Source organism: Eubalaena glacialis, chromosome 18, assembly GCF_028564815.1.
Source record: "Eubalaena glacialis isolate mEubGla1 chromosome 18, mEubGla1.1.hap2.+ XY, whole genome shotgun sequence".
Lineage (NCBI taxonomy): Eukaryota > Metazoa > Chordata > Mammalia > Artiodactyla > Balaenidae > Eubalaena > Eubalaena glacialis.
In genome coordinates, this window is record NC_083733.1 from 59,372,547 (window position 1) to 59,385,819 (window position 13,273).

The following is a 13,273-nucleotide window of genomic DNA, read 5'->3' on the forward strand; positions in this document are numbered from 1 at the left end:
ACAAAACAAAATTAAAATCAAAAACAAAAACCTCTGCCATTGCAAAAGTGAATTCTAACAAAGGAGTCTTATAAGACATCCAGGCTTCAGAAATTGTTGCTGTGTCCTGTGAATGTAGCCCCTAACTTCCAAAATGTTTACAATTCTGATGGAATCTCTTAATAACAAACAGCCCAGTGACAGTATCTAAATTTACATCTCCATGTATTCACAAAGGTAGAGATGCTTGTGGATTTTCTTTGTTAAGCCAGAAGGGGACCAATGGTACTTGGCTCTCCTCCCACAGACATGAAGGAAACAAAGGAAATGGCTGTTGGATTTCTCATGCAAACCAAGAGTTTGAGTCTTGTCTCATTGAAATTAATGTGAACTACTAAAAAGAAGGATGCAAAGAGGTTCTAGTTGGGACATTCCAGGAGATGAGGGAAATCTTGCCCTTGTCCCTAAATATCCTTTGAATCTGTTCATTTCTCTCCATCCTAACCCCATGGCCATCAGGATCCCTCATTTGCCCCCATCCTGGTCTCCCCGTCCTGGTCTCAAATCCTGCACACAGCAGCTAGAGGTGTCTTCCTAAGTACAAACTTGACACTATCCCTCCCCTGCTCAGAACCTTCCACGGTTCCCTAGGGTCCTTGGGACAAAGCCCATGGCTGATGAACTCATTCACAAGGTCCCTGTAGACCCCTCCAGTCCCACCACTCACCTCTCCACACCTCCCACTTTCAATCCTGGAATAAGATCCTACTTGGATAGGGAGGGTGGGAGGGAGGGAGACGCAAGAGGGAAGAGATATGGGGATATATGTATATGTATAGCTGATCCACTTTGTTATAAAGCAGAAACTAACTCACCATTGTAAAGCAATTATACTCCAAGAAAGATGTTTCAAAAAAAAAGATCCTACTTGGATATTCCATTGCCTCCGAGTCATCGCATACTCTCTTCCTTCTCTGGAATGCTATTCTCCTGAGTCTGCTCTACCTAGCTAACTTACGTGTCCTTCGGGTCTCGCGGTAGACACCACCTCTCATGGTGAGCCTTCCCACATCCCCCAGACTGGGTGGGGGCTCCCTTTGGGTTCCCCAAATCTCTGGTCCCATGGCAGGACCTATCACACTGTATTTTCTTTGCCTGATTATTGATCTCCCAATCCTGAGTAGGCTGTGAGCTCTGAAAGTCACGGCTATCATCAAGTGCCTTACTTGTTGCTCAGCATACAGAGAGAACAAGATAGACATTTTTGGTTTCATGACCAGAGTTGGAAGGAAAGAGGAGAGAGCAAGAAAGGAAGGGAGGGGACTTCCCTGGTGGTCCCGTGGTAAAGAATCCGCCTTGCAATGCCGGTTCCATCCCTGATCGGGGAACTAGGATCCCACATGCCACGGGGCAGCTGGGCCCACACGCCACAACTACCGAGCTCACGTGCCTCAACTAGAGAGCCCGCATGCTGCAACTTCACAGCCCACGCGCCCCGGAGCCCGCGCGCCACGCACCACAACTAGAGAGAGAAAACCCACACAATACAACTAGAGAGAGGCCCGCGAGCCGCAAGGAAAGATCCCACATGCTGCAACTAAGACCTGACACGGCCCCCCCCCAAAAAAAAGGAAGGAAAAGCAATGTATTTAAGCCATGTCTCTCTATCCCCCTGCTGTTTAATGTGCACATGTAAAGTGGACCCCTACTTTCTCTCCCTGCAGAGACCTCTTCTCCCCGAGTCTTCCCGAGCTCAGTTCATGGCTTCTTCATCCTTTGAATAGCTCAGGCAAAAAAACCCTTGGAGTCATTCTTGACTCCTCCCTTCCTCTCTTGCTTCAGGTCAATGAGCAGCAAATCCTGTGAGTTTGATATTTAAAATATATTCATGGCTGACCACTTCTCATCACCCACAGTTGCCACTGGCTCAGCCCCATCATCTCTTGATGGATGACTGTGGCCACCACGAGAGGGTGCCTCACAGACCTCCAATGGTAAGAGTGTGATTGACCAAGAGCCCAGCTGCTGTACCCCCAGGCCTTTCCTGGGCTGCACCCTGCCAGTACCTGAGTGTGTTGGGGAAACTAAGGCAGACCCCTTCCTGGGAGACATGGGCTCCCCGAGAGTCTTGACGATGTTCCTTAGACTACATGGCAGTCCACACACTCCCATCCAACCCTCTCTCCCTTTCTTCCTCCCTGGGAGTCACACTTAGATCTCAGTCTGATGGCCCTCCCAGCCTTTTGAGGTTCCCGCCCTCCTTTTTCTGCACAGGAGCATTCCCTTAATAAAATCCTTGCACGTATAATCTCATCTTGAGATCTGTCTCCATGGACCCAGACAAACACAACTCTTTCTACTCTTTCTATCACCTCGTCCCTCTCCCCTGCTTCCAGCCCTTAGACAGGGGCCAGAGAGACCCTGTGCAAACCCAAGTCTAATCCTCTCTCTCCTCTGCTCAGAGCCTTCTGTGGCTCCCAGTGTCCTCACCATGGCCCATAGGACCCTGTGTGGTCTACCCCACTCTCCCAGCTTCTTCTGTTCCCATAATTGACCTCTCTGGTCACCTGGGCCTCCTTGAATTCCTCTGACATGCCAAGCACAGCCCCATCTCACGTGTTGCTCCCTCCCCTGGAACTCACTTCCCCTGGCTAGCTGCACGGCTCACTCCCGGCCTCCTCCTGCAGAAACACCCCCTCCTCTGGGAAGCCTCCCCTGACCACCCCAGCTAGGACTGCAACACCTCCCCAGTGTCCCAGCCTTGCCTGTCTTTCGTGCCGCCTCTAGTGCCATCTGACACACCAGGAATCTCCCTTGCTTAGCTGTTTATGGTCTGTCTCCCCCACTAGAACGTAAGCTCCATGAGGGTTGTCTTGTCCGGTGCCCAGACATTCCTGGCACAGAGCAGGTATTCAATAATTATGGAATGAGTGGCTGGAAGGAAGAACTGAAGCAGGGGAGGGAGAAGGGAGGAGGAGAAGGTCCAGGCTCGGGGCGACTCACAGCTGATGTTCAGCTTGAGGGGGTCACTCCGCACCCGGCTGCTCCAGTTCCAGACCTCACACTCATAGGGCCCTGTGTCATTGCGCTGAAGGCCATGGATGACCAGGGTCCTGTTGTCAGCTGACAGCACCAGGTGCTCGCTGGGCAGAAGGGGCTGGCCCCGCAGGAACCACCGGGCTGCAGCTCTCTCATGGGTGGTCTGGCAGGTCAGGCCCACCAGGCTGGCGTTCTCTACGAGAGTCTGGTTCGGGGGCATGACGCAAGGCTTGGTCAGCCTTTCTGGAAAGACAGAGAGGAACAGGATGGGGTCCAGGGTCCCTCTGTCAGTCTCCCACCCATATGGGGCCCACAGAATTTTCCAGGGCTGTGTGTGTATGTTGTGGGTAGTGTGTGTGTGTACACGTGTTCTGCATATGACTGTATTGTGTGGGTGGTACATCTAAGTCTTTTGTGTATGAGTGTGTGTTGTGTGACAATTATGTGAATGTGTTATGGGTTTTGTGTGTATGGAGAGTGTGTGGTATGTGGATGTGTTTTGTGTGTGAGTGTGTGCTTTGTGTCTATTTATATGTGTGCGTTGTGTGTATATGTTTTGTGACTGAGGTATGGTGGGGTATATATAGGTACTTTGTGTGCAAGTGAGTGTGTATTGTGTGTGTATATATTTTCTGTGCGTGAGTATATGTTATGTGTCTGTGGTGGTATATGTGGTATGTGTATGTATTGTACTGTGTGAGTATATGCTTTGTGTATCACTAAATTGTGTGTGTAGTACAGTTATGCATTGTGTGTGTGTTCTGTGTCATTGTGCATGAGTTGACGGTGTTGAATGTATGGTATGTGGGGTGTTTTCTGTGTTGTACATGAGGATGTTGAGTGTCTATGATGTGTGTGTGTGTGTGTGTATTGTGTGCATATTATATTTTGTGTGTATGTGTTTTACGGGAGAATATGTTGTGTGTCTGTGGTATTGTTTGCTCCATATGTGAGATATGTGTGTCCGTGTTTTGTGTGTGAGTATTGTGTATGTGCTGTGCATATGTGTGAGTGCATGGTATGTACGTGTTGTGGGTTTGTGTGTATGGTATGTGTATGTGTTGTGTGTCTGTGATGTGTCATGTACTGTGTGTTTCATGTATTGTGTGTATCTGTTGGGTACGTGTTATATGTATCTTGTATGAGTGTGTGTATTCTGTGCTTTTGTATGTTGTGTGTATGTGTTGTGTGTGAGTTGTGTCTGTGGTGCACATGTGTGAGTGTGCTATGCATGTGTGATTGGTTTTTTTTTTGGCCGCACTGTGCAGCATGCGGGACCTTTGTTCCCTGACCGGGGATCGAACCTGTGCCCCCTGCAGTGGAAGCGTGGAGTATTAACCACCGGACCGCCAGCGAAGTCCCCTGTATGTGTGATTGTTATTTGTGTGTGTGTCCCTATGTGTGTATGGGGTCTGTGAGTGTTGTGTTAGTGTTTGTATGTACAGAGAATCGCCTCCCCCACTTCCAGAGAATCAAGTGACAGACGCCCCACAGAGAGCCTACAAGGCCTTGGAGAGGATGTGTCAAGCCAGGACCCAGGTCCTTGCCTGTGGCCAGAGCCACGATCTGCCACCAGCCACATGGGAAGTCCCCACTCCACTGGGTCCTCCTCAAACTCTAGGATATTGGTGTAGCTCTGATTCTCAGAGAAACAAAGGAGAGAAATATAGGGAGAAGAGACTCACCAAGGATGTGGAATTTAAGAGTAGCCAGGTGGGACAGCTGGGTGGCACTGTTGGATACCAAGCAGCTGTACGTGCCCTCGTGTTCCCTGGACACGGCACAGATGGTAAATATGCTTGCGGTGAGAAATGAGCTCGTGATGGGCTTGGAGTCATTGGGGAAAAACCATAAATAGGCAGCGGGTGGGCGAGACTGAGTTTCCACCGAGAAGGTCACGTTGCTGCCCTCTATCACCTCAACTGCCTCCCCGTTGGGTACACCGGACTCCACCTTGATTCTGACGGGGTCAGGACCATCTGGGAGGACGAGAACAATTGTAGCAGTAATAATAGCGTCAGTGACAGCTCTCTTAGGGGGACCTAGACAGTCAATAAACATTAATTTTTCTCTTCTCCCCACTCAAGCTCTGGAAACATTACAAAGGAGATGCAAGAGTCTTACAGTGATGACATGTCAGCTTCATCCCTGGATAAAGCGGGATTGGAAGAAATATCTAAAGCATGCCAGCAAATGCTCTTTCCTCACCACTACCTAGGCAATATTTTGGATCAAGCATCCGAAAGTTAAGGAGCTCAGTTTTAGGTATGTCAAGCTGGACATTCCCAGGAGAATCCAAGTAGAGACATCAAACAGTTATACGTCTGGAGTTAAAGCGTGGACAAGTCCGCATTCGGATGGTATTTAAAGCTATGAGACTGGGGACTCCCCTGGTGGCACAGTGGTTGGGAATCCGCCTGCCAATGAGGGAGACACGGATTCCAGCCCTGGTCCGGGAAGATCCCATACGCTGCGGAGCAGGTAAGCCCGTGTGCCACAACTACTGAGCCCGCACGCTGCAACTGCTAAAGCCCGCACGCCTAGAGCCCATGCTCTGCAACAGGAGAAGCCACCGCAATGAGAAGCCCGCGCACCGCAACGAAGAGTAGCCCCCACTCGCCGCAACTAGAGAAAGCCCGTGCGCATCAACAAAGACCCAACGCAGCCATAAATTATTTAAATAAATAAATAAACAATAAAGCTGCGAGACTGAATGAGATCACCAAGGAAGCGGGTGCTGGGGAGGGGCTGGGAGAATGGAAAGGGACTCACAGTTCACAACCAGGAAGGTGGGGTCGCTGCTCATGACTTGGAGGACACCCCAAACTTCACGTTGGTAAGTCCCGGTGTCTTCCCGCTGGACAGGGAAGATGGTGAGGGTCTTGCCATCTGTGGACAGCTGCATGCGCTCATGGAACACCAGGGGTTGATTGTTGGAGACCCAGTAGATGGTAATGTTGACATCTTTGGTGCCACAGTAGAAGGTCACATTTTCCTTGTGCTCTATGGCTGTGCCCTGGCTGATTGAAATGGTGGGCTTGGCCAGCGATTCTACAGAGGGAGAAACAGAGAGAGGGAAACAAGAGGCAGAGACACAGATAAAGGAAGACCAAGCAAGATATAGTCACAGAGGGACCCAGAGAAACAGGGGTGGATTGGAATTGCATGCAGACACCCTGGAGCTCCATGACTGGGCTCAAATGCTGGATCTACTTCCCATTCTAGGTGTGATCTTGGGCCACTCACTTCCCCTCTCCAAGGCCCATTAAATGGGATGGTACAAATAAAATGGAGGGTATGGGATATGACAATGGGTCATGCAAAGAAGTCAAGCTTGTAACATGGATGACAGACAGGTCCCCCTACCCACTTCTTAGCCAACCTTCCCCACCCACAGCCATGATAGCCACAGCCCACATCTTTACCAAGCCCCCCCGCCCCAGCTTCGACACAAATGATCGGACCAGTTGTTGCCCAACCCTGAGTGAGCCAATCAGGTTTGTCATGTTGGGACTTTGGGCATGGAACCCTGATGGGCGCTTGAGGTGTGGAGACGGAGATCAGAATGACAGCCTTGTTTTCTGTTCCCTGAATCTACCATGAGTCTAGGGTGACCAAGGGGCACCAAATATAGACGGAACAACATCCTTCTCACTTCGGGTGACTTTAAGCAGGTTGGCATCAGGGGTGAGCTGGGCTGCAGCTGGCAGGCTCCACACGGTCAAAAGTGAGGCTGGAGGGGAAAGAGGAGGCATTCAGGGAGGAAGAGGTATGTTGGGGGTGCCCAGTTATGGTCTTCCTAAGTGGAGGGAGGTCTGAGGTCATGGATGGGGCCCTCCACCCCTAGAGGCTTGACTTCTACCCATTACTTATTGGCCGTGTGACTTGAGGCATGTTTTTATCTTCTCTGAGCCTCAATTTCCCCAGCTGTAAAATAGGAATAATATCATCTGCCTCCTAGGATTGTTGTGGGTGGTAATGAACACTGTCAAGCTTTTAACTGGGTCTCCTGAGGGTTACTGTGCTCTCTCCAACAATGCTCACGCCCGTGGGAGATGCATGGTCAGCCTCTCCCTTCCACAGGGAGGTAAACAAATGCTCAGATCGGTGAAGTCACTTTCCAAGACCAGATAGTAAGTGTCAAAAGCTAACTGGAACTTGGCCTGCCAGCCCTTAAAGACTGCGCTCTCAACACCGTGCAATTCCTCTGGACCAGGGATGGGCACAGAGCCAACCCCTGATAAAGGGGAACTTCTTTTATTATCTTTGATGGGAGAAATTAACCTTTCGTACTTCCTCATACTTGCCCTCAGGCAGAGATTTCCCTTGCACAGGGGAAGAAAAGGGAACAAGGTAGTAGGAGTTTCCAGTTTTCCATTTGGCCATTTTGCACACAGTTCTGTGGAAACTTAAAGACTGTGGGCATAGATGGGGAGCCTCAACCCCAGCAGCCATGCCCATGTGCAGCTGACCTTGACATTCCCCCCTTGCCCTAACCATAAACCCAATTAACAGAGGCTGGCAGCTATGCCCTTCTCTACCCCTCAAATGACCCCAGTATAGCCCAAGCACTGCCCCATCCCCTGCTCAGTCAGGTTAAGGGCATGGGCTCTTAGTATATTTGGGAGCAAATATGGACTCTGCTGCTTACTTTCTCTATTATCATGGGCAAGGGGCTTTCTCTTTGTGAGCCTCACTTTCTTCAACTGCAAAATGGGGAGAATAGTAGAACTTAGTTTATCAGGTTATTGTGAGGTCTGATATCAGATATGACAGTTCATAGTAAGTGTCAGTCACTATTATTAGTACTATTGTTTGTTTGTTTTTTGGCTGTACTGTACGGCATGCAGGATCTTAGTTTCCCAACCAGGGATCAAACCCAAGTCCCCTGCAGTGGAGGTGCAGAGTCTTAACCACTGGACCACCAGGGAAGTCCCATAGTATTATACTATTGTTATTATCACTATTATCATCATTATTATTTCCTGTGCTTGTATTTCTCTATCTTCATTGCTATTAGAGGTAAAGCCCATAGGCTCAGAGCCTGACTCCGTGGGTTTTGAATCCCACCTTTGCTGTTTATTTGGGCAAGTGATGTCCTCTGAGTCTCAGTTTCCCCATTTGTAAAACAAGGGTAATAACAGTTCCCGCCTCATAACTGTCATAGGATAAATGAAAGAATGTGAGTGAAAGTATCAACAGTGGGCCTCATCATCTGAAAGAGGAAACTTCTCTCTCTGCAAATCCTCCACCTGGACCCTTTCCCCCTGCCCCCTCCCCAGAGGGCCCTGCCTTCTGTCTCTCCAGGAGGAGGCAAATTTCAAAGAAAAACCCACAGATGATGGGGCTGATAAATGTCAGACCCCTGTCCCCAGGAGGACTGCAAAGCCCCTGCAGCCTGCCGGGCTCAGCCAGGAAGCTCCGACCGGAGGGGAGAGCCGGTCTCAGGGCCACACAGCAAAGCCGGGCTGAGCCCTCACCTCTGCACACCACACATTGCAAAATCACGTCTTTGCCTCCAAGACGCTTTTATAAAAGTTGAAGGATAGTTGATTTACAATGTTGTGCTACTGTCTGGTGTACAGCAAAGTGATTCATACACACACATGCATATACATATTTATGTATAATATATATATACACACGCATATACATACATATGTATTATATATATACACACGCATACACATATATATGTATAATATATATACACACGTATATACATATATACGTAAAATATATATACACACGCATACACATATATACGTATAATATATATACACACGCATACACATATATAGTATAATATATAAACACACGCATACACATATATACGTATAATATATATATACACACGCGTATACATATATACGTATAATATACATACACACGCGTATACATATATACGTATAATATATATACACACGCGTATACATATATACGTATAATATATATATACACGCGTATACATATATATGTATAATATATATACACACGCATATACATATATATGTATAATATATATATACACGCGCATATACATATATATGTATAATATATTTTTTCAGATTCTTTTCCATTATAGGTTATTCCAAGATATTGAATATAGTTCCCTGTGCTATACAGTAGGACCTTGTTGTTTTTCTCTTTTATACATAGTAGTGTGCATCTGTTAATCCCAAGCTCCTAATTTATCCCTCTCCCCCTGCTTTCCCCTTTGGTAACCATAAATTTGTTTTCTACATCTGTGAATCTGTCTCTGTTTTTTAATCGAAATATTCTAGTTTCTCCCTTTTGCCTTAGATGCCCTTTAAGCATAAATGTCACATCCATCCCTTGTCCTGATGCGTGCCCTGGCCTCTCAGGGCTGGCACGGCCTCTCTCTGCCGGTCTCACTCCTGTCTCTCTGTTATGCTCCATTTCTGGGTCTCTGTCTCTGTCTCTCCCCGCCTTGACTCTTCCTGAATCTATTTCTCTCTGTGTGTCTTTGAAGAGTTTTCTTGCTCTTTATCCTTTGTCTCCCTCTCTCCTCTCTGCCTCTCTCTGTTTTTCCCTCTGGTGCAGTTTCTAGTGTTATTTTCACTCTATTTCTGTCTTTCTGATTCTCTCTGGTTCTGTGGTTCTGATTCCATCTCTCTGTACGTACGTCATTGTCTCTGCCTCTGTCTCCCTTTGTCAATGTCTTTTGTATTTGTGTTTATTTCTGTGTCTCTCTCTGTGTCTCTTTCGTGCACATGTACACACACACCCGCCCCCCCCCGCGCCCCACCTGAAGGGAGCAGTGCACTCACCTGAGAGCAGGAGTTCTGCCCAGCGGTGGCCCCGTAGGTCAGCGGACCCCATGGGCTCACTGCAGGGCACCAAGCTGACTGTCTCCCCGGCTTGTGCACACAGACGCCGTCCTCACTCCAGCTGCGGCCCCTCCAGCTCCCCTCTCTTCCCCTCTGCCCTGCTGCAAACTCAAACTCACAGGCACTTGGATGACAGTGGCTCCCCGGACAGACTTGGGCTCCGCCTCCGCCCTCCACCCAAGGGCTCACTTTCCTCCTCCCAGCACGGAGAGAACAGAAGCCCCGGGAAGCCTGGGGTTTCCCCCAAGGTGGGGAAGGAGAAAGAAAGCCCCGCCCTCTGGCCCTGGATCCCCTTGAGAATGATGCCCCTTGCCACCCTCAGCCCCCCTCCTCACTGTTTTTGCCAGGATGAGGGAGCAGCCAGGGGGAGGTGGTGCCAGGGTGGGACAATTCAAGAATGTTAAAGGGACCAGGAACTAAGATTATCGTTGTCAACAGCTCTAACAATAAAATCAATAACGGTGGCTCCGGGCTGTCAAGAGCTTAACAAAACAGTGCCAAGCTCACTACGAGCAGCCTGGAAATATTAAATGAGCTGAAGTGATGCTTGTGAAATGGAATCCTGGTCATAAACAAAGGCTCTGGAGTCAGAAGGGCAGGATGGCACAGAGCAAGCTGGGTGGGGAGAGCCCCAAGGGGTGCCTGACTCAGCCTGTGGGGAGGGGGCAGGGAAGGCTTCCTGGAGGAGGAGACATCTGAGCTGAGACCTGGAGGACATAAAAAAGGCTCAGTATATGACCGTTAATTCTTCTTTTTTAGAAAAAAAAAAAAATCCCTTTGGGCAAGACAAGCTGTTGGGAGCATTAAAAAAACCAAGATTGAACGTAATCAACCAGGTCAGGGAACTACCTTTAATCCATGTTTTCTTTACCTTCATTCGTTCATTCATTCATTCATATAACACATATTCCCCGAACTCTTCCTCTGGGCTGATTCCTGTGCCTAGTAGTGTTGGGACACAGCAGTGACCAAGAAATCCCCAGCCCTGCCCTCACAAACTCAAGGTCCAGCAGGGGAGACAGACCTGTCCCCAGTCAGCGATGACTCAAGAGTGGGCAGGGCTGGGGTGGGGGAAACCAGAGTGGGTGCCTGCCCCAGCCTGAGGATCAGAGATGGCTTTCCGGAGGAGGGGGCATCAGAGCTGAGACCTGGAGGATGCAGGGATGAGCCAGGGGGTAACTCTGGTAGGCAGAGGGAGCGGCATATGAGAAGGTGCTGAGTTGAAGGCACAGAAGGAAATTCAAGTGGCTCCAGAAGAAAGGAAGTGAGAGGGTAGGTGGTTCAAGATAAGGCTGAGAAAACTCTACAGTGATTACACAGGGCATGAGGGGCAGCTTGGCATGGAGGAAAAGAGATCTCGGCTTGCCCAGCTGCCTTGAATTGCTGCCCCTGTTTGGATCTCGTTCATGTCACAGGCAGTCACCACGTATCTGCTCCAACGAAGCACGAGGCTGAGCAAACTGGAGGGTTTGGAATCCTGGCTCCTCCACTTGCAAACCGTGTGGCCTTGGGCACCTCAATTCCCCTCTCTGGTGGCCACTTTCCTCAGCTATAAGATGGAGATGGTAATGGTTTTGCCTCTTCGAAAGCTGTGGCCTGAGTTCTCCATGCCCCAGCTGTGGTTTGTTTAGAAAGTTATGTCACCCCGTGTGTGTCAATGTTCTCATCTGCAGACTGGACATAAACAACAATCTCCCCTCACAAGAAGCTTGTGAGGATCAAAGGAGTTAACGCTGGGAAAGTACCGGGAACAGCGCCTGGCACAGAGTAAGCGCTCAGTACATGCGAATCCCCTCTAGGTGTTCTGACTGTTGCGTGTTGTAATACTCACAGCAGCCCCTGTGAGGAAGGTATACACTCAGTCATTCAGCACACACTTTCTGAACACCAACGGCACCTGCTCTAGGCTCTGGGGAGAACGCAGGGGACAAAACAGACAGAAAATACTGCTCTAGTGGGTAAAGAGACAATAAACAATAAACATAACAAGTACGTAAATTATGTGGGATATTAGAAGATGATACATACTGTGGAAAAATGAAAAGTAGAGTAGGGTAAGCGATAATATTATTCCATCTCATTTAAGAACACTGAAGCTTACAGAGTTGTGATGACTTGCCTGATTCAGGTCAGGGATTCTGGTCTACCTGGCTCTTAACCTCCGTGAGCGCCACCTTCCAAGGTCCCAATGTGGCTTCTGGAGACCTCCAGTCTCATCTCCTCTGTACACCCAGATCCATCAACGCCTGTGACCACATTACCCCAGCACACTCCCAAACTCCATGGCTCCTGGGCTGAGGGCACCTGGTGTAGACAAGTCAGCATTCAAGGTCTCCACCGTCCATCCTGTTCTTCCCGAAAAATCTGAGTCTTCTAATCACCCACCCACTCCTCAGCCAGGCTTCTCTCCTGACTACCTCTGCTCTGTCCCACACGCCCTGGGGCCCCCTCTCCTCCTCCCCTCCGCCCCACCCAAGAGGACACAGCTGCCATTGGAGTGGGCTTCCCAAATCTGCCCCTTCATAAGGAACAAGGTTTTCTCTTCCTAAATCCCCACCTACCCACACCCCTCCCCATGGCAGGTTCTGTCTTTTCCTGCCCCTACAAGAAAGGACTTTCTGTTTCCTTCCCATAGCACAACTTCCACTTTCTTTCTAACAGGTGAAAATAAACCCAGGTCTTTCCCGCCTCCACACCCTCACCTAACAGTCTCAGCCCGGCAGGCTGGCTCACGGCTGTGTCTTCCCATGTGTGACTTCTGCTGACCTTCCAACCCATATTGCCGCCCTAGGGCTGCCCCCCCACCATTCACTCAGCAAAGATTTATTTGTCTCTACTAGTGCCAGGCACTATTTTAGGTGCTTATTGGGAGCTCAGCTCGGTGCTCTGTGATGACCTAGATGGGTGGGATGGCAGGGGAGGTTAGGAGGGAGGTCCAAGAGGGAGGTGATATATGTATACATATATCTGATCACTTCCTTGTATAGCAGAAACTAACAACATTGTAAAGCAACTATACCCCAATAAAAAAAATCATAAAAATAGATACAAATACTGTATCAAGTTCCCTGTTTCAGTATCACAATGTTTTAAAACCGATCCTTCACTAGGAAAAAAAACAAGCCAATATAGGTTAAATTGAATAGAATGTGGGAACCTGCCAATTCTGAATAGCCACTCCATGAAAACAGGTTAATACAGGGTATTAGAAAGGGGAGGGATATTTACCGGTACAGCGTTCTGCAATCTCTCAGTTTTGATTACAAAAGCAGGCCTTACAAAACTGATTTCATATAATATGCATCATTTGCCCAATTTTAAGTTTGTCCTAATTAGATGATAACATGTACTGCTTTTAGCAATGAAATATAGACCTCAGCTTTTAAAGAAATTACATTTTATGC

General features: G+C 48.7%; 1 protein-coding gene across 1 annotated transcript in view; it reads right to left on the reverse strand.

The window, feature by feature from the left end:
- Window positions 1–9,861, reverse strand: part of CEACAM20 (CEA cell adhesion molecule 20) — a 21,763-nt gene extending 11,902 nt beyond the window's left edge. The window contains 5 exon segments of the mRNA XM_061172477.1: window positions 2,983–3,261; window positions 4,704–4,997; window positions 5,791–6,065; window positions 6,604–6,751; window positions 9,810–9,861. Of these exon segments, the coding sequence (XP_061028460.1) occupies window positions 2,983–3,261; window positions 4,704–4,997; window positions 5,791–6,065; window positions 6,604–6,751; window positions 9,810–9,861 (1,048 nt within the window).
- Between the last annotated feature and the right edge of the window lie 3,412 nt (window positions 9,862–13,273).